At 34.2% G+C, this 22,991-nt stretch overlaps 1 protein-coding gene across 2 annotated transcripts in view; it reads left to right on the forward strand.

Annotated features, from left to right (window-relative positions):
• The window catches only part of LOC126967546 (acetylcholine receptor subunit beta-like 2), a 102,442-nt gene that overhangs the window by 41,376 nt on the left and 38,075 nt on the right, over positions 1-22,991 (forward strand). For both annotated transcript variants that reach the window (XM_050812069.1, XM_050812067.1), the window contains 2 exons: positions 13,322-13,434; positions 16,438-16,550. In XM_050812069.1, the coding sequence (XP_050668026.1) occupies positions 13,322-13,434; positions 16,438-16,550 (226 nt within the window). The remainder of the gene's footprint in view (positions 1-13,321; positions 13,435-16,437; positions 16,551-22,991) is intronic.

Below are 22,991 nucleotides of genomic sequence, written 5' to 3' on the forward strand. Positions count from 1 at the left end.
ATTCAACTAATAATATGTGGTACAAAATGTTTTGTGCCCTACCCTCCGTGATATCCTGAGTTGCAAAGGCTAGGTCCTTCAAAAAGGCTATACATTATTAAACATAATTAGCAAACTCACTTAAAAGAGGTATGTGTGTGTTTGCGTGTGTGTGTGTTTTTTATTTTTTTATTTTTATTAAGTCTTTGTTAGTTTGTCAAACTGTGCACAAGATTAAATAAATGTTAGTAATTGAATATTAAGTTAATTTTAAGAACGTTTTCTGTATCGTCGTATTTTAATACTACTAGCCATGATGGGTATGCTTTAATTAAAAAAGACTGACTGATGAAATGTGATATTTGAATTAATATAATTATTTAAATAGTGTTATTGTACTTAGATATACTGAATAATAATAATAAGCGTCAGTTACAGAACAGTTTCTCTCACCACGAAGCCCTAGTTCGAACCTCGCCCCATATGTATTTTCGGTTTTCGAATTCATAATGTGTATATTCGACGCTCTTGTGATTCCTCTGGTGTAACACGAGAGGCTGAGCTGCAGTGATCACTTACCATTAGGTGACAGTTCTCATTTGTAAAAGAAAATAGTAAAATCCACCATGACCGCGTTTGTTAGCGTCCGCCGTTCCGAGTGGTCTATAAGTCAGCTGTGAGGCGATATACTTAACGTGGCCATATTAATTGTATTACCTTCTTATTAAGATTCCTATTTGTAAATTGGGGTGCCATCCACGCCCCGTGGTTGGTGGACCCCCCCAATGGGAGGTTCCTTTGCACAGGATACCGGCTAGATTATGGGTACCACAACGGCGCCTTTTTCTGCCGTGAAGCTATAATGTGTGAACATTACTGTGTTTCGGTCTGAAGGGTGCCGTAGCTAGTGAAATTACTGGGCAAATAAGACTTAAAAGGTGACGAGCGCAATTGTAGTGCCGCTCAGAATTTATGGGCTTTTCAAGAATCCTTAGCAGCACTGCCTTGTAACCGGCAGGGCGTAACAATTACCATCAGCTGATTGTCCTGCTCGTCTCGTCCCGTATTTTCATAAAAAAAATATATCTACATTTATAAAACCAGAAACTGACTGACTGATCGATCAACACACAGCTGACAACAGATCCGGAGGGGTGAAAGATCCGTTTCTAGCGTGGGCAGAAATAGTATATTTCGATACATGTCCGAAAGGAATAATACACAATTTAATGATTGAATTTAGCATTCTCATATATGTTTATTTATCTGACGGTGTTAGTTTTATATTATATTCTTATTAGAAGAGTTTTTTTTCATATTACAACATAATACAGTGCCGAAATATACCTAATGTCGCTGATGTTTCATTCTTATAAAGAAAAATCTTTGCTCAGACATCTAGGTTATATTCCCTACTAATATTATAAATGTGAATGTTAGTTTGTTTGTTACGCTTTTACGCCGGAGCTACTGAACCGTTTTTGATGAAATTTAGTACAGCGATGATCTCCAGAGAAAGGACAATATTTCCGGTATAAAATGTAGCGTACATTTTATCCCCGAAATATTCATGGTTCCCGCAGGCTTTGTGAAAAACTGAAATTCACGTCGCTGAGCAATAACTATAGGTACCAATAGTAGGTTTAGTTTGCCATAGCAATCTTCCTCGAAATAAGATTTATGTAATATGTTGGGAACGGGAGCGAAAACGGGAACCGCAACTGGAATAGGACATAATCTTCAATTACAATCTTGCTTATTATTTTTAAAAACCCTTTACATACGCGGACGAAGTCGCGTACGGGTCACCTGGTGTTAAGTGATCACCGCCGCCCACATTCTCTTGCAACACCAGAGGAATCACAAGAGCGTTGCCGGCCTTTAAGGAAGGTGTACGCGCTTTTTTTGAAGGTACCCATGTCGTATTGTCCCGGAAACACCGCACAAGGAAGCTCATTCATAGTACGAGGGAGAAAGCTCCTTGAAAACCGCACTGTAGAGGACCGCTACTCATCCAGATGGTGGGGATGAAATCTTAACTTGTGGCGTGTCGTGCGAAGGTGGAATTCGGCGGCAGGAATCAGGTTAAACAGCTCTTCGGAACACTCCCCGGTATTTACTTAATTACCAACGAATTATAAACCAACGCATTAAAACATAACATTAGTATATATAACGTAATAACAGCACACTCGAAAGTCGAAATAAGTCATATCTATATATACCTATATAAATGAATTGCTGTTCGTTAGTCTCGCTAAAACTCGAGAACGGCTCGACCGATTTAGCTTATTTTGTTCTTAAGTCCAGAGAAGGTTTAAAAGGTGAATTAATATGAAAATTCTCGAAAAAAAACCATGAGACGATGAAAGAGAAGAGTGAAAAGACAAGTTAAGAAAATACACAATGATTAATTAGAAGGAATATAAAAATTTACGTTATTAGTAACAGCAATGAAGGCTTATTTATTTACGAACGCAATAATACATTTTTATTAATTCTTCAAGTATAATTTTATTTACTCGCGAACGGTAAATGGATAAATGACTTCATAACGTAAAATACATTTATACGCTGATTACCGCGCGGAAGTTCTCTGACACTGTCGAGCTTTTATTGAGTTACAGTTTTCCACAGCGCGATCCGTTTAAACGTTTCACTCGCATTTAACGATCTGTGCGTGAACTTTGAAAATAAAGGAATTACATTTATAAAGTATATTTTCAATTTTAAGGCTCGTCTGTTGAAGCTAAGACGGAACTTTGTTAAATTAACGTCTACGTGACGTCAGCAAGCCAACGGCGATTTCGGTTGGTGCGATTTGCACCGACACTGACGGGAATTATAATAGAATGAAAGTGTAAAACGAATATTTCATCATCCTTAATATTTCAACAAAAAAATAACCGACTTTAAAAACACTATTCCAAAACAATAGATATAATATGCACTAAAAAGTAAAAATAATTGCGTATTTTTATACAATCTAATTAATAAATCCAATTCTAGTTACGATTATTGTTATTATAAATCGGTGTCCTTCCGCCGCGACCCGCTCTCGCCTCTCGCCTACGCAATTATTTTTAATACTTTTTAGCGCATATTATATCTAATGTTTAGAAATAGTGTTTTTGAAGTCGGGTTTTTTGTTAATTTTTTTTTTATTGAATTTGAAGTACACTAACCAACAATTTGTCTAAATATGTGTAGATATACTAAATTTTTCAATGCAGCAATGAAAAATCTAAAAATAAATGTAAATTTATCATCCCCATACATACGTTTGCTATACAGCAAATTTAAGACTTTTATGGTTTTCTCATGGATGCCATTGTCAGATCTAGACCAAATTACAATGGGACCACACAGGAAGCACCAGCTTTCAAATAAAAAAAGAATTATAAAAATCGGTTCACCCAGTCGAAAGTTTTGAGGTAACAATCATAAAAAAATACCGACGAATTGAGAACCTCCTCCTTTTTTGAAGTCGGTTAGTAATGTTCAAAACCATTCAAAACTATATTTACTACTAATATAATTCGCGTGACACCCTACGCTTAAATAAAAATATAGATATGGTTCCTACTATATCTGGCAAACGATCATGTCAACCATTACTAGAAAAGAGATTTTATTAAATGGAATTCAAATAATAAAATTTAGAATCTTATTTATTTATATATTTAATAAGTACAACCACATATCCATACAAACTAGTTTTATATAGAAAAGGGTAACGTGTCTGATATGTGGGAGTGGGAGGCTAATTTGCACAGGAAGCCGGCTAGATTATAGTTACCACAACGGCGCCTATTTCTGCCGTGAAGCAGTAACGTGTAAGCATTACTGTGTTTCGGTCTGAAGGGCGCCGTAGCTAGTAAAATTACTGGGCAAATGAGGCTTAACATCTTATGTCTCAATGTGACAAGCGCAATTGTAGTGCCGCTCAGAATTTTTGGGTTTTTTGAGAATCCTGATCGGCACAGCATTATAATGGGCATGGCGTATCAATTACCATCAGCTGAATGTCCTGCTCGTCTCGTCCCTTATTATAATTTAAAAAAAAAATATGTAACAATTACGATGTACATAACTTTGCCAAAACACTATTAAATAATACTAATACCAAGTGCCTTAAATTTTAAAATAATTAATAACAATCAGATTATAAACCAAATATTTAAATTGCAAATCTTTTTCTGACTATATAAAGAGTCATGAAACACGTCCAAGAGCCTAGCGAAACTCTCTAAGAAAAAAGCGATTCACATGATTGTATGAAATCATTGATAGATTGACAGATGACAGCTATAATCTTGTAACATAAAACGAAGATAGCCGAAATCCACAATAAACTGTTCGCTTTCAAAGTTGGCCAGATTATACTTCGTCGCCAATCGCCATACTGTAATTACTACTATTTCAAACTTATGTTAAATCACTGCACGTTTTAATTTCAATTCTATCTTACTACGTAGTATTTACATCTTCTTTGACGTCCAACTCGACCTTTTTTGAATTATACCCCTGAAGAATGCGCTTAACCGGGGACTGTAAGCCTGGATTCGATATACCCGGGGGGTACAGAAATTTTTTGAATAATTTAGCTGTCGCATACGCAAGGGACCTTAAGGCGAAGAGTAAGCAGAAAACAAGCAAACATGGCGTTTTTAGACAAGTTTTGTGGTAAAAGTATAGCATTTTGAGCTATGAACACTACTTAATTCTGTTACACATATCCATAAGTCTTATTTGTAGGTTGCTATTGCTTGCTGTTGGTTATAGTTAACACTGCCGATCCTTTTTGAACTACCACTTTTCTTTGGAGTTAGTTTAAGTTTTTTGGCATGGCGTGTCGCATTTATTTGGTACTTCTCTCAGAAAAGTTATTCTTATAGCTTGTACTTTTTTGTGTAGGTTAATTTATTCAGATCAGTAGTGAATAACGAGGATTGTAAGCATATAAACTGTTTTCCACGCAAGAATTTTGAAAATATTGGCTTTGTTACATAGATGGCGGGCCGGCAGCCGTGTGCTCATATCGCTCAAGGACGCTGACATTTAGTGTCACAAAATTATTGCGCGGAAAACGTATCATTTTAACAGACGCAAACAGTTTATATGCTTACAATTTCCATTATAGATTACTAATCTGAATAAATGTACCTTCACAAAAAAGTACAAGCTATAAGAATAACTATTCTGAGAGTAGTACTAAACAAATTCGTAATTCCGAGGAAAATCATATTTAACTACAAAGAAAAGTGGTACATCAAAATAGCTCTGGAGCGTGAACTATAACCAACAGAAATCATTAGCAACCTACAAATAAGACTTAAGGGTATGTGTAACATGATAAAGTAGTGTTCATAGCCCAAAATACTATATTTTCACCACAAAACTTGTCTAAAAACACCTTGTTTGCATGTTTTCTGCTTACCCTTCGCCTTAAGTGCAATACGACAGCAGGAGTGAAGAGAGCAGGTACTCACAATTTACTTTACGGTCAATGGTGCTATAGAGAAAACATAGGTCATACATTTATATCCTGTCTCTAAGTTTGACCATTTTAAGCTTAGCCAGTCATGCCTCATAGTTAACGTAATCTGTCGCAGTTTTAAAATTGAACCATATAATAATAATATATATTTGCGTGTGAGCGAGAACATTAGCGGGTATTTATGAAATAAAACTAAATCACTGATTACTGAATGAAATATGTTATACTCGTTCATTTGTGATAGATGGACGAATAGCGTGATTCAACGTCATTGTTGTCTGTAGCTTCACATGTAATATTATAATCTGTTCCATATACTAGCGTATAGATATTCTGACAGCCTTTTCGGGACCAAGTGTGTGCGTTGGCTAGTTGAATATTTGAAATTCTAAGGAGCTAATTCCTTTTCATATTATTGTATCTCTCCTCTCGACATCGGATCTATAGTATAGTTAAGTACTCTTTGGTTAGCCAAAGAGTGCATACTATCCAGATAAAATCGTCCGGCTATCGATCCTGAATTTGGATTTCAAGAGGTCAATTTTAATGACAAAATTCATATTGTATAGGTACAAAATGCTTATCTGTCATCATCCCACAGATGTTTAAATGTTATGTTGTCTTTTCTAGCAGTACCGTAAGCGATATCTAAGAAAAAGATTTGTAAGTATACTTTATATATGTCGTAGGTATATTGTCAAAGCCGTGATATTATAATTTCACTAGTGGTATTATAATAAAACGGTAGATTGTCAATCGACTTCATTTCTTACAATTTAACGACCTGGTTTTAGTGACATTGTAATGTCATGTCATATAGTGATAATATAATACATCTGAATGCATCTAGTATTCCAAATGAGTTAGCAGTGCGAGACGTCGAGCATTCTGAAAGGTCAATTTTTTTTCATACGCAATTTGGAAAACAGTTATAGTAAATATTGGAGCGTATATGAAATTTTCCATCTGATATTATTGTTGAAATAGTAATGAACAAGGGCCGATTTGGTCTGACACCCGCCGGCCGCTGCCGCGGCACGCTACGCTCCGCTCGTGCGTTATGGTCAACAATATAATTTGTTTTAGGGACCTACTAGTGAATAAAGGAGTTCGCTTAGATTATAATTAGTTGATGTCACTAATGCATAACTAAAAAATAATGAACAGTCATTATTATTATTACTGTATAGACAATAAATAAAAGAAACAGACCAATCAGAGACGGCCTCATAAAATATCGACCAGTAAAATTGACAAAATATCAATGTATTACAATATCACTATACCCGTGACATTACAATGTCACTAAAATCAGGCCGTTAAATTTTAATTGTCGATTGACAATCTAACGTTTTATAATAATATCACTGGTGAAATTGTAATATCACGGCTATGGCAATATAACTCCAACAAATATACCGTATTCTTCACCTCTGTTTACAGCTAAGGTAACATATGCTGTTTATGTATTAAAACTGCTTAAGTAACAGATTGTTAGTTTAACTCTCACTTGCTACTATTTTCTTTACCCAGCGACTATTGATAGCATTGAAATTTTCAATAAGGAACCAGCCAAATTGTTTTACTAACAATATTATCGTTATTCAATCGTAAACCTGTTTATTAGGTGAAGTGAAATGTAAAATATTTTACGAGCAAAACCACGGGGCGTTGTTTACGCCCGCGGCAAATGGCTTGCGAATGAACGATAATTTTGCACAATATTCCAGTACGATGTTCACGGATAAGGTTCGAGCAGTGATTTTGTTTACTTAGCTTGTTTAATTTATTCGCAGGAACAAATTCGAATAAGTAAAGTGTTTTAGCATTGTGCTTAGCTGACAATAAGTTTATTAATGATTAATTGGGCACAAATTTATAACCTATCAATAATTTTTTAACATTTTTGTTTCTTTCATTCAACAATTTCAAAAGAATTGTTAAAAACGTTTATGTGGTAAAGGTTAACATAAATTACTTTTTTAATGATATCACAGATTGGGAATGGAGCGACAGGCTATTTAAATTGTAAATTTTATTCTACGATATTATATTGTGATGCTATTTTATTAAAAAAATAAGCCCGTAGAGTTCCTTAAGCCGCTTCTTCTCAGGTCTGAGGCCATTTACGAAGTGGTGGTAGTTTTTGAGGTTCAATTAGTGATTTTAAATCCTATTTTGATATTTCGCACTAGGCTTGAACAGGGTGTTAACGCAAAATAGGTGCACAGTTAGCGTCGTTTTGCGAAAAATATCCCGTAAATAAAAAGACTATTTAAAAAAGGCATAAAAGGCATTTATTTTCTCAATATTGATTCCCTTAGAATTATTTTTGTTGTCATTTCTAATATACTAGACACTACTACCACTTCGGAAACAAATGGAGCTCTGAGAGAGAAGAAGAAGCAGAACAAACTCTCCCAGCATTTTTGCGCATTTTAAAAAATAATAATATTCAATATTGCACTGTCATTGCTCAATAAAATAATCATAATCTAGTCCCAGGCTGTCCGATCACTTAGATATTCAGCTGTGGAGTAGTAGGATTAACGACACAGCCATTTTTTAATAAAACATTTAAATTTATTTATTATAGATAACTGAACAGTGGTTTATATTAGGACAGCATATTATATGGTTTTGTTGTAATATTATATTTATTTAAAACATCACAAAATCCACAGAACTTAAAATAGGTTATGATAATACTATTTTGTAGGACTTACATCTAATAATGGATTTACAATATTTATAAAAAGACATGATATTTGTGCGTGTGGGGTTTGGTGAGAGTGCGTGTGTGTGTGTGCATGTGTGTGTGTGCATGTGTGTGTGTGCATGTGTGTGTGTGTGTGTGTGTGTTTGTGAATTACTCTAAATTTAACCTTCCTTTAGATTTTTACTAACACTCCTTTTAAAGCAGCCTTTACTGTTATTAAAAAGTTCAGTACTGTTGAATTGCTTATTATAGTTGCATAGAGTGCGACAGATTACCGAATTTTCATAATAATTAGTATGACTCAGCGGGACTTGGAATAGAGGCGTGTGTCTAGTGCGAGCTGACGGCACTCGTAATTGTATGAATAGTTCAGTTAGCTCTGTACTGTCGATCCTACCATGAACTATGTTATGAAGGAAAGAGAGATCCAGAACCTTGCGCCTGTCCTCAAGTGTCATCATATTGTGAAACCTGCAAGATTCGGGGTAGTCCACATAATTGTGTTGTGCGCGATAGTTGATATGTTTAAAAATTTTGCTTGTATGTTTTCAATTTCTTGGACATGTTTTATGTATCGTGGGTTACATATATTGCTGCAATATTCAAGAATACTTCTTACGTAAGCATAATATAGTATATTAATACATTTTATGTCTGAGAAAGGTTTACTGACGCGCAGAATAAATCCCAAATTTTTGTATGACCTGGTGACTATTTCTGATAGGTGTTCATTGAATGTCATTTTAGTGTCCATTAAAACTCCTAGGTCATGGATTAGGTTAGATTGCTGAATGATCATGCTATCTATATTATAATTGGAGTTGATGGTGTTTTTCTTTCTGGTGTAAGTAATAAACTTGCATTTGCTTACATTAATTTTTATTTTATTAGTCTTATAGTAATTGTTCAAATTATTTAGGGCAGTTTAGAGTTTAAGACAGTCAGTTGGATTATTAATACGTAAATAGATTTTTGTGTCGTCTGCGTACATAAGAAATTTTGCGTATTGAAAGCATTTTCCTACATCATACAAGTATGCGGCATATAACAAAGGTGAGAGCGCCGAGCCTTGTGGTACGCCGGAAGGGTTGTCTGTGTAGTCTGAACGATACCCACCTACTACTACTGCCTGGCAGCGATTGCACAGGTAAGATTCGGTCCATCTCAAGAGATCACCGCAAATACCTAGCTCCTGTAACTTTCGTAGCAGGATGGTGTGGTCTACTCGGTCGAAGGCTTGCTCAAAGTCCGTGTAGATCACGTCTACCTGCGAGCCACCATCCATACGCTTCAATATGTCGTTAGTGAAGATGGCTAGGTTAGTGTTAGTGGATCGACCTTTTATAAATCCATGTTGTTGTGCAGGTATATTGCAATACAACGTTCGATAAAAATATTGATGAGCTATTTTTTCCATCAGTTTACTAAGTGTATTAAGTGTTGAGATCGGGCTATAGTTCTCAATGGATGTCTTCGTGCCCTTTTTGTGAATAGGTACTATATGGGCCGTTTTCCAAATTTTCGGGAAGTAACCCTCACGAAAACATCGGTTGAACAGACATGAAATAGGCTGCGCAATACACTTCGCACACTTGGCGTAAAACAACGCTGGTATTCCATCACTACCTGCTCCTTTATTAGTATCAATGTTTTTGAGTAGTTTCATTATAAAATTTTCATTCGTATGAATAGTGTGTAGTGGATCGTGAGCAACAATATTTCCAGGCACTGATTGATCGTTAGATGAATTATTAAAATTTCTAGAGAAAAAATTGTTAAATGCGGAGCATATTTCCTTTTCCGAGTAAAGTTCATCATGTCCATCGAACATCAGCTTAGGGTAGTTACTGTTATTTTTTCTTCTGGATTTAACGTAAGACCAGAGACTTTTGGGGCATGTCTTTATATTATTTTCTGATGTTGTTATAAATGATTTATAGTTGCTACGTTGCAGCGATTTAACTTTGGCTCTTAAATAGGAAAACGTTTCATATTCTAGTTTATTGTTATATTTTTTCCAGTAAAAATGTGCTTTAGCTTTTTCTTTAATGAGTTTTATTAATTCACGACTATACCAAACGGGATATTTATTCGTAGGAGAGAGAGTTACGTGGGGTACAAATTGTTGTATGGCATTGTTGACTACTGTGTAGAAGTTGTTAACGGCATCCTCTACACTACAGGTAATAAGCAGTGATGGCCAGTCAGTTGATGATAGAAATTCGGTAATTGCATTGTAGTTACCTTTTTTAAATAATATAATTTTGCGTACTGCATTTTTCATAGAGGGAATTAATATGTCTACAGCATTTATCACTAAACAGGGATGATACTTGTCTTCTTTTAATAAGGGACTATCTGATTTATTTACGTTCAAGGAAAAATTTGCAAAAACTAAATCTAGCGTATTATTGTGGGAGTTTGTTGTTGTGTTGAATTGATTCATTCCGAGATAGGATGTTTGATTTAATAGAGTGTTTGCGCTGTTCTGCACGTCAAGAGAACCCTTTTTTAAAATGCATGAATTACCTGAGGACCATGAGATGCAAGGTAAATTTAAATTTACTTTCACAAACACCCAGTATCGTTTCCTATATATCTCGCTATAAATCATATTTTCATATTAACCAAATGCGAATGTATTATAAATTCTCAATATCGCAAATATTCTGCGTGTTCTTGCATTTATCAAGCTCGCACGTGTCTCCACACTCGCCTCTAATGTTCATATAATCTGGCGAGGCATCAGTTTTCACTCGATATGAAAACTTTTGTTTTACTTTATTCAAAAAGTGATATATTTTTGATGTTGCTTTTATTTTGTTACAGGAACTTTGTTGGCTCAAATTTTGCTAACTAGACTTTGAGTAACAGTTGCGGCAATTTCTAGTTTAAACTAGCTGACCCGACAGACGCTGTTCCGTTAATATAAAAAAAATTATGTATCTAAGTACTCGGGAATAATGTAGGCTAAAGCCATTTGAAATGAATGTAATAATAAAAAGATAAGATTACATAACTGCCTTATAATTTCCAATTTTTAAAGAATTAAGATGAATTTAGTATATTATTCTTGATATATAGAAATTTGCCATCGCGGACTTTTGTGTAAAAAAATATAAGATACACAATTCCACCACACATTATTTTGTTTGTATGTTAAGCTGTTGGTCAATAAATAGAGCCGTTAATGAAATAAGCACTACTCTCATCTATACGTTAGGTTATTAAATTGAATTAAAATTTAACTAGGATGCCGCAATCGCTCGTCGTACCGATTCGCTGGGGCGTGTATTTGAGCGAAGCGAGGTAAACTAAGTCTGTGTACACAAACAAAACAAAATTAACCCAAACAAAAACAATAAAAAGAATCTTTAGGTATTTGGCGCCATATTTAAACATGAGGATTTAGCGCCTTATTTGGTCACCTGAGAAACTTGTGCTGATTTGCAAATTCAATAACTGTGAACCTGGCAGTCGAATCACTCTCGATTGATAGCAGTGTTACGATTTTTTTTTAATATGTAAATATAAATAGCGCATGCTAATTTAGAATAATTTGTAAATCATGTTTGTTTTTAATTATAATAATTGAATCAAGTCAAACTTCAAAATTCTATCAAGAATAACCTAGAAAATTTTGAAAGAAAATGAAGTAAATTTTTTTTTAAATTGGTCCAGAAATGGCCGAGTAACAATTTAACACAGAAATCAATTGGAGTCACTCGGTGGGAGCTCCGCTCAGCTTCGCTCAATTAATAGGGATGATTATTACACAATTTCGCTAGCAAGAATGATCAATAATCCGTAACAAAGAAAGTATTGAGCTTTGAAAAGGACGTAGGCTACCTTTTGTTGCGAAAAAATAAATGGAGGGGTTGAAATAGGGGATGAAAGTTTGTATGGAAGTTCGTCATTATCGAAGTTCAACATTCAGTCTAACGTTTTTAAAATTTCGACCTGTGTGGGGTTGAATTAAGGGATGTATAACTGCGGTCGATTTTGGTATAAAAATAGACTGGACCTTGGGAAAGAAAGTAAGATAACATTCTTTATGAAAAAATTTACATTGAAAATAGTGTAAAAAATATATATATCATTATAAAAAAAGCGTGGGGTGCTTTTTAAGATATTATTAAAATAATAATTCTTCTACATCCCACGCTTTTTTTATAATGAAATATATAATATTTTTTTACACTATTTTCAATTTAAATTTATTTTCTATTTTTTAGTTAATTTTTTTAGATTGAGCGAAGGGATTTTAATATTTGCGAATAAAAATATTTTTGTTATATTGAAAGATCACTTAATTCAGCTAGCCCGAGATCCCCGAACTAGCTCTTATAATAATTAGCTCAGTTAAATCACGCATTAATAATTTATAATGGAAATATAAATTCACCGCCATCTATTCGCTTCTCAACGAATTAGATACTTTAACTTAGTGGAACTGTCTTAACATGTCGCGCTTTTCCTTTGTAGTTTACAATAAATTACTAGATGGCGCTTATTAGTAATTTATTTATTTAAAAATTATATAAATTAACAAAAATCATATTTGTGCAATTTGAAAAATTTAATAATTTTATCAAATTAGTGTAATGTCATCGGTCCTCAATAAATTTACAAAGTTTGAACGAAATCTAGCCGTTTAAAGTGGGTCAAAATCGCGCCCAAAGTAGTCGGTTACAAAGATACAAACATACAGGTGAAGCTAATAAAAAGCGTGTAAAAAGGCATGAACGTGTTGAAATAAGGTATGAAAGTCTGCTTGGAAATACGTCATTTTTGGAGATAAAACATCGAAACTTTGTATTTAGGCAGTAGATAAGAAGAAATTTACAAACATTTTTGAATTTTTGAAACTTAGACCTACGTGGGGATGAAATAGGAGATTAAAATTCGCAGGGAAATAGTATTAAAGAGACTGTCGACAACGACAAGGAATATCCAAGATCCGCTGTATCGTAGAGCGCCGCGCCGGCAGCGTAAAGAGCAGTATATGAACAAAAATAAAAATGCTGCCCATAGTAACTATCCCACGCGGACGATGTCGCGGGTAAAAGCTAGTATAAGTTTATTATTTAACCTTCTGAGTGCTGACACAAATGAAATTTCAGTCGTGATAGTCTGACGGATGGGTTCTCCACCGGTAAGGGCGATGATGGTGATTATTGCAAGTCACCAGGACCTGAAGACGACATGCTTGGGGCTGGTGCTCAGAGGCCTTCCGGTATGTATACTAAACTATATAAAACTATAATTTTTTTATGATAATACGGGAGATGAGCAGAATAATATAAATTAATTGATGCGCCCTGCCCATTACAATGCAGTGCCGCTCAGGATTCTAGAAAAGCCCAAATATTCTGAGCGGCACTACAATAGCGCTCGTCACCTTGAGGCATGATATGTAAAGTCTCATTTGTCCAGTAGTTTCACTAGCTACGGCGCCCTTCAGACCGAAACACAGTAATATTCACACATTACTGCTTCATGTCAGAAATAGGAGCCGTTGTGGTGCCCATAATCTAGCCGGTATCCTGTGCAAAGGAGCCTCCCCTGGTTAACAATAAATAACTTTGATGCTGATTTCGATAATTAGTTTTTTAAGTCAGTTTCTTTAACTGAATAATTAGTAATTCAAATTTTCCTACTCAAATAATGATTACCAAATTAATTGATAATCAAATCTTGATGTTTATCGAAAATAGATGCTCCTGGTTCAACTAATAAATTCTTCATATTAAGATTGTATAATATTATGAATGTAACATGAATATAATGTATTCTTTTGGTTTATGACTTTTATGACAAATGAATCTAAATTCATTTGTGGGCTTGGCTTGCTTTGTGAGCATTAATTTTTTAGTTATCATAATGCCTTTTATACCTTTTTATGCCAAGCGTAGCTTACGGTTTACAACTTCTTTATCAAAATCGATAACAGCAACAATAGACGTTATGACAGTAAGTATAGACAAAAAAGAGTATAGCCGCTAGTATATATGATTTGTCCCACCGATATAAAACATTGATGATGCATCAATCAACATTTGTACGAAAAGTAATATATAATTTACATTTGATATTTTCTAAATAAACTATACTAAATTCGCTTATTACTGAACTGACAAACTTCACTAAACATTTGAAATTATGTTTCGAAATCCTATTTGCAGCAATAACTTTCCTGTTACTTGTAAGATAGTTTATAAAGTTTCGATAACTTACGCGTGATTTTATATCCAAGTATATTTCCAAGCAAATAACCAAGATTTCTATATAATCATAAAAAGGAAAACGACAAATATATACAAAGAAAAGTGACCAGAAAACTTAGACAATAATTTCTAACTATAAAACTAACAATCTTAGCTTCAAGATATTACTGAACTCAATGTTCCTTGCAATATGAAACAGTGACATTGTAACTTTTCATATTTTAAATATTCAGAAAGTTATACAAGGGAAAACTTCTTAAATATATTTTCGATTCTAGTTGAGCTCTATCTTTAACACATGGATGCGTCTATGTGTATACCAGTACCTTGGATCTACCATAACCAACAAGGGCAGCCGTGAACCGTGAACATACGGAGACGTATAGGAATGGCCAGGATAGCAATTACCGAACTGAGTAAGGTGTGGAAAGACCGAAATATAATAAATCGAACAAAGATGCAACTTGTTCGCACACTTGTCTTTCCCATCGCTCTATGGTGTGGAAACGTGGAGAATAAAGGCCGCCCTTAGGCAGAAAATCGACGTCTTCGAAATGTGGTGCTGGCGCAGGATGCTGAGAATACCTTGGACAGCATACCGCGCAAACGTTTCTGTACTGAAGGAGCTGAAAATAGAGAAAACTCAGCGCTTGTCCACAATCTGCCTGCAAGGAATAGTGCGATACTTTGGCCACATTGCTCGCAGAAATGCCAATAAATTGAAGCGTCTTATAGTGACACGGAAGGTAGAAGGAAAGAGACTGAGACGCCGGAGTCCCATACGGTGGTCTGACCAAATTTCCAAAGAACTGGAGGTGCCAATACATCAGGCATGGGAACGCAACCAATGGCGACAGTTAGTGGACAAGATCAGAAGGAGTCACGATCCTCAGCAGTGAGGAAAACGACTGAGAAGAGAAGATGTGTATACTAAATATATAAAATGGGTGATCAATCAGTGGATATGAAGTCGTAGCTATCCCATGTCAAGCATTAAGGAAACCTAAAGAAACCTATTCGTATCGTACTAGAATCATCGTGTAAAGATTTCTATTCACAAATACGGTTCTACATGGAAGAAGATTCTTTAAAAACTGCGCTGTGGGAGAACCCCATAGACTCAGATGATGTCAATAGTATTCCAGTTTCTGGGTCGTTATTCAAACAATGTAATAACATTTTAGTCTGTGTGGTGCGATGACTTTAAATTTTATAAGTCTTTATATAAATTTAATAAATTTTAAGTCAAGCAAAGAGGATGTAAATACTACATAATAAGAGGTGGGACTGCCTAAGTAAAAATTGAAATTTAGTTTAGTATGAAACTTTCTGTTATTTGATATACATTTGAAATAGTAGTAATTACAGTATGGCGATTAGTGGCGAAGTATATAATATATATAATCCAGGCAAGTTTGAAAGCGAACAGTTGCTTAAAACGTAGTGGATCTCCGGTTTTTTACAACATTATAGCTGTCAACTACCAATTTATCAATGACTGCACATTTCATACAATTGAGTGAATCGCTTTTTTCTTAGAGTTTCGCTAGGCTGAAGTAAAGATCCATTCATTACAGAATAATAGTTTTTAAGATTTCCATTTTTCAAATATTTAGTTTATTCACTTCAGTCATCATTTACTTTTAGATTAGAAACTAAAATTACACAAAATTAAATCAATATTATGTACATTTTTATCTTCTAAGAATATTTTCATCTAACCTTATTAATTTTTTTCTGTGTGGTTTGTTTTTGTTTTAAGTTTTGAATGTTAGATTATATCATTCATTCGAAAAAATATGCCTAAGACCAGAGAAAAACGGGCTCAATAAACCACCGGCTTTATTTTAGACTTCATAATAATATTTTTAAATTTTTAATTTATCTTTTAGATGAATGGAACACTAAAAATAGGATGATGTATCGCTGATTATGGTCGGCAATTATACAGTAATTCTTAGGTCTTGATCACACAATATACAGGTAATACAGCTATGTATTTTTTGGAACAGTGACAGAATCAGAGAACATGCTTCCCCGTCACTTGTCACCGGAAGTGGCTGCCGCACTGCAAAGTGTGAGATTCATCGCACAGCACATCAAAGATGCAGACAAAGATAACGAGGTAAGGGATGTACTTCTTACTTATGTACGACACGTACTTCAAATATCGTGAACAAATCTTTATGTAATTCAAAATTTTAACGCCAATTTATAATAAGAAGAGCGCTTTCGCACTACGGCCAATCCGAATCCGATCCGTACCCGTGAAAAACGGTCCGGTATAGTCGTAGAACTATTTCTAAGGGTATACGGAAAGAAATCGGATGACGGAAGCCGGATGGCGTAAACTACCATAGAAATAGTTCTACGACTACTTCGGACCGTGTTTTTACGGATACGGATCGGATTCGGATCGGACGTAGTGCGAAAGCGCTCTAACAATACCATTAATTTGCAAATCTAATATTATGTAAATATAAGTGAAATTTTCGCTTGGATCAAATGATTAACAATATTTACACCAAAAACTGGACTTTTGTCACTTGATCTGATGTCTGTTTTATCCGGCTGAATTGCACAGCGGCTGCGCCGATTTTGAAAGAACTTTTTCACTTATACAGCTCCCGTAAGGGGTGAATTGACTACTTTTTTGATAAAAACCGAATTTGGGCTAAGCGCAGTAAAAATAAAACTAATGAAATTGTGACTGATTTCGCAAGATTACTATGATATGACTATGTAAACGAGCAAATTTAGAAGAAAATCGAAGGATAGTAAAATGCCAACAGAAACTGACCGCTCGAAGAAAATTACATGTCTTTTACTTAAAATCAGAGAAGAATTTAATTTTGCCGTTGAATATACAGTAAACCAAATTCCAACGAAAACAGTAAACACAATTAAAGCTGCTTTAGTATTAATGAAAAATCAATAGTAACAAGCTGTATTAAACCTTCGCAGAATAAGGATTTACAAGGGGCAATTTAAAGTTAAAGGAAAGTTAGAAGTTCGCTCTAATACGGCGCGAGTTTTATTATATAAAGTTTATATTAGCGTGGATCATTTACGACGGATTTAAGATTAGGTAATTGTTGTAATTGCTAAGATAAGATTTTCGGGAGTTTCTTAGCAACTAATTTGTCTTAATTTGGACTACAGAAGTCTCTGTTTATACAGAAATATTAAACTTTTGGTTGTCTTGCTCAAACGCTAACGTTTAGGTGTAGCGGCTAAACAGTGAACAGTTCAAAACGAGTTTGTCTGGATTTTTTTTATGATAAGTTAGACAACAATATAAAGAAATCTAAACACAAATTAAATTTGAAAATAAAATATATTATGAACGATGTGAGACTCAAATCCGCGACCTTTGGCGTTCCGTGCGAGCGCTCTTTCACTGAGCCAACCGTTCGAGTGACGTAACGTTCATAAATCTTGATGTCTTGTTCAACTCGCAGGTTATGGCTTCATCTACAGTACCTTCTTTACAGTTCTCTTCTGCTCAACCCCAATATTTGCTTATCAGAAAATTGACTTGAGATGTCGCTCTTTCAAGAAATCTTAAGTTCACGTTTAACCGAGTAAACGTCAGTTGCTGAAAACATATTTAAAGTTAATGTTTCGTTATGTCACATTATCTTTGACTATCAAAATGAAAAAGAATGTGACGGTATTATATTGAAAGAAACATTAACTTTAAGGATGCTTTCTGCAATTGGCGCCTTTTTCTGCCGAGAAGCAGTCATGTGTTATTACTGTGTTTCGGTCTGAAGGGCGCCGTAGCTAGTGAAATTACTGGGAAAATGCAACTTAACATCTTATGTCTCAAAGTGACGAGCGCATTGTAGTGCTGCTCGGAGTGTTTTGGGTTTTTCATGAATCCTGAGCGGCACTGCATTGGGCAGGGTGTATCAATTACCATCAGTTGAACGTTCTGCTCGTCTCGTAAAAAAAAACTGGCGATATTAAAAATCTTTTATTGCTGCGTGTCCCTCATATATATACATAGGCCTCCTCTAAATTTTTCCAAATCTTTCTATCTCTGGCTAGACGAGTCCACATGCTTCCGACCATGTTTCGGGTGTCGTCCTCCCATCTTTTAGATTGCCTGCCTCTTTTTCTTTTTCCGTTTCTGGGGTACCACTCCGTCACTTTTTTCGTCCATTTTCCAGAATTGTCTCTGGTAAGTGAGGTAACATTTATCAATTATCAAATAATATATATTATGTTGGAACTTAAGAGTTAAAATAACATTAAAGGAAAATCTATTAGTAATGAGACGTTTGAAATAAATGATTCCCGAAGACGCCTTTGATTAGGATTCGACTTTATCTCAGCATTTTCATCTCAACAGGCTTATAAATTGAACATTTCAAGTAAGGCAGTGAAAATGCTTTTATAATTTTTATTAATGCATTAGGTTATTGATTTGCTTAGTGTTCCATAATCTACGCTTAGAATTTGCGAAGCATATTTCCCTACTCTGTAATATTAAACATGTTTTCTGTTTATTTAAAAATATTGTCAAATATCATTGTTGAATTTTTTGATTTTACATACATTATTTAAAAAAAATTTCAATCTCCTCGCTATTATCATAAACTACCCACATTATTTGAAATATATTTTATTAGATACCTATACAAAATCTAAACGTTACTATATGCTGTCTGACTGGCTGATGCAGAGAAGAAGCTGCTGGGGCTAGAAGCTCCCATTTTGAATAAATTGTTAGAAGTTTCACAAATAAGGGATAAAATAGACCTCTAAATTTTTTAATATAAGACACACAAGGTTTCGTAAACTTAGTTCTGGTAAAAAAAGAAGGTCAAGTACAAAATTGTATATCGGTACTTTAAAAAAAATTACTTCTTAGATCGAGAAGCGTATATCAGTTTCTTTCATAATTTTACTCCTTACATCAATTATAAGGACTTTTCTATAGGCAGTTTTGTAACACCAGAGGAATAAATTTTTTTCATTTTATTGTTCGCATTTTGCATCTTAATTATGAATGTTATTTGCGCCTTTAATTGAAGTACCACTCAGCTTGTATTTTTGTCAATATTATTTTAAATGTGTTAGTGTATACTTTATTGGTGCAATAAATTAATAAATATTGAGAAATGGTGGTCTGTCAAATGTAGAGTACAAGGCATGAATTTTTTTTTAAATTAAAGAATCGATTGGTAAAGCAAAAGTTACTACAAAAAAAAACACATATAAAATAAATTGAGTTTGTTCTTAATTTCTTAAAATCTACCGGTCCGAATCTGTCCAAATTGTATTCAAAATCTAGGTTTGGTCAAGCCCTTTCGAATGGCGTGAACCATGATGAAATTGGTCGAACCGTTCAAAAGTTATAACAGGTATACATACATCCATACATATAGACATACACACATACATTCGAAAATTTTCAATTTTCTTAGCGGGAATTTAAAATGTAATACGGAGTATATATAATATACTATATGTATAAAGCTGGTGGGTACAGGATACAATGTACCGCACCATGCAGACCGTAGAACACAGAAAAATGCCTATAACTATTTTTCTGTGTTCTGTGATGCAGACAGATCTATTCCTACAAATGCAACACTCGGTAACACGATAAAACCACTATAAAATAGAATGTATTTTATTGTTTTGATTCTTGATAAATTTACGACGAACCGAGTATTGAACTGAAACAATATTAAAAGTTTATAGTTCTGAGCGTGTCATGAAGCTTGTTACATGAGAAAATACATTGTTAAGTCAGCCAATAATTCTACAATAGAATGTAGTTATGTTTTATGTTATAATTACGATATTGACTACCTAATGTTAATTTTAGATGTTATGACTTTAGATTTTTTTTAAATTCAATGTTTAAGTTAGTAGGTGAGTAGGTTTGTAAACCTGAAAACTAAAAGATTTGTTAAAAAAGATTTTCGTGTGTTAGACCACCATTAGGTTACGAAAATATTATGAATGACTTTGAAAACGGGACGGTTATACACTTAAAGAATGGGGCGTTCGTCAACAGGCTGTTTCAGGAGAAAAATATTTGCGGTTACAATCAAAATACCTTTTTCCTTGCAATACGAATTGGAACTCATTTCATGTTATATCGTTTAGGCGGTTACATTAAACTGTTATTATTTATTTATTTATTTACAATATTAATCATTTTCAGGCAGAATCCTAAGCTAACATAAGCTCGGAAAACTGTCAGGACAGTTTATCTGCAGGATCAAGTTAACTGTGTTATAATTGTAGATATAATTATAATATACTTTAATCAGATGATGATAACTTTTTAACTCCTTCTGTATAATTCAATTTCAAGTAATTACTTTTTGTTGGCCAAATCCACATTTAATGTAATATTATTTTTTGTCTTATGGCCCGCTTAGTTTTTGCATCCGTTCTTCTCAGATCTGGGGCATTAATTCAATATATACGTGTATATAACATAATTGAAGGGTTATTTTTATAATAAGAATTTGCAAGGCGGAAACGAGGTTCCCTACTGCTCCACAACCTAAGTAATTGGACAGCGTGGGACTAGATTATGATTATTTTATAGCTATACTGGGCGAGTTTCTTGCGCCGCTTCTTTTCTCTCAGAGCGCCATTTGTTTTCGAAGCGGTGGTAGTGTTACAAATGACATTAAAAATAATTCTAAAGGAAACAATTTTGAGAAAACAAATGCCTTTTTTATGCCTTTTTACTACGACTAAGACTTGTATATTAGAAAGCGCCTTAGCAAGTGATCAACTATCAATGTCTCCATAAAGGTGCATATAAGAGATAAATTACTTATATCAACGGGTTTGGGGGGCTTTAAATTACTCCATTTCTTTGATATCGAGTTGATATTTTTCATCATTCTGGGTTAGACTATACATCTTTGGGCTCTTTAAACCTTGATTAAGGTGTACGCTGCAACTCAGACTAAGTCTCATTAAATTTCGTTTTTTTTTTTCAATATGAATATCATACTTATCTACTGGATATATCGCGGTCTTCTACAGAGTAGTTACAGTCCACTTTTTTCCACGTAAAACCAAAGTAAAACGCTTTATAACGTCGGCAACGCTCTTGCGATTCCTCTGTTGGTACAAGAGAGTATGGGTTTCGGTGATCATATATCATCAGGTGACCGGTATGCTCGCTTATCCTACTCTTCCCTAAAAAGTGTCAAAAAAAGTTTGCCAGCCTGGTACAGGCAGAGCCCTTTTGGATCTACTATCAGGAATATCTCCTGAAATTTTTCTACTGACCTTATTTTGTTTCTAGTACATTCTATTCTTTATTTCTGTTCCCGTGAAGTAACTTTGAAACTGCAATACATAGTAATCTGCGTTAAACAAAACATATACATTACGTCAAGCCAAAACGAAGTTTGCAGTACAAGTTATTAAGCAAAATTTTCATTGTGCTCCAAAACAGTCCGCAGCGCTCCGTTAGCTCTATAATCTAGAACTCATAGTTAAAAACTTTTCTACAACTTGTCTGAGTGTACTTACATCTGACTCTGGAGTTTGCGCTAATAACTGCACGAGCTCTGATAATAATTATGAAGTATATAATGTTATGTGGTTATACTTTGACTTTGTACTTAATATTTTGCTCAGTTCTAGCAAAATGATGGAATCTATCACGCTAATCACACCACTCATATTTGTCTTGGATATACTAGAAGATTGCCAGACGATCTACAATGACGAATTCCATACGTTGGTCATTAAAAATGTCAACCTTAGTATTTTATTTTAACCAACCACCCAAAATATTAAATCAAACATTAGCAGTCAATGATATATAGTAAATATACAAACCATTTAGTTATTACAACACTTGAACATCTTTTGCAGTCATTCAGGGGTTTTTCTTAAGTTTTCAGTGATATCCATAATTTTCTGGATAAGGAGTATAAAAATTTAGTCTCAAGCTTATAATTGGTAGTATTTTTTTAATCAGCAACTTCTGAACTTCATTGGTTGTATAAAGTTTAACTAAAGCACTGCACTGCTTTCGCAAAACCTATCCACTTTTTTATCTTTCTGTGTTTTCCAAGCTTCTTCTTATAAATCACAAGCCGAAATAACAACCAAAGCAGAGTATCCAATTCACAGTTTAACAGATTTGATTGAAATATCGCACGTGCGCCATTCAGTTACCCGCCAAAGTCATCATTATCATCTACGGAAATGACATTGCTTTGGTGACAATTTTCTAGTACTAGCTGACCCGGCAAACGTTGTTTTGCCATATAAAGTATAATTCACGGGATAGTTTTATAAATAATAGCCTATGTGTTATGCTGGTGTGTAAGCTATATTATTGTAAGGTTTCATCAAAATCCATTCAGTAGTTTTTGTGTTAAAGAAGTACAAACATACATCCAGACATACAAACTCTCGCGTTTATAATATTAATAGGATTTTCTTTGATTTACGCGAGTGTTACACATTTAAATGAAACACTTTTAAAGAATTAAAACGCCTGTAATTGTAACTGTTTTTAAATTAGATTTTTGATTAAAAGTTACATTTTTATTTTAGCTATTGG

The sequence above is a fragment of the Leptidea sinapis genome, chromosome 13 (genome assembly GCF_905404315.1).
Source record: "Leptidea sinapis chromosome 13, ilLepSina1.1, whole genome shotgun sequence".
Taxonomy (NCBI): domain Eukaryota; kingdom Metazoa; phylum Arthropoda; class Insecta; order Lepidoptera; family Pieridae; genus Leptidea; species Leptidea sinapis.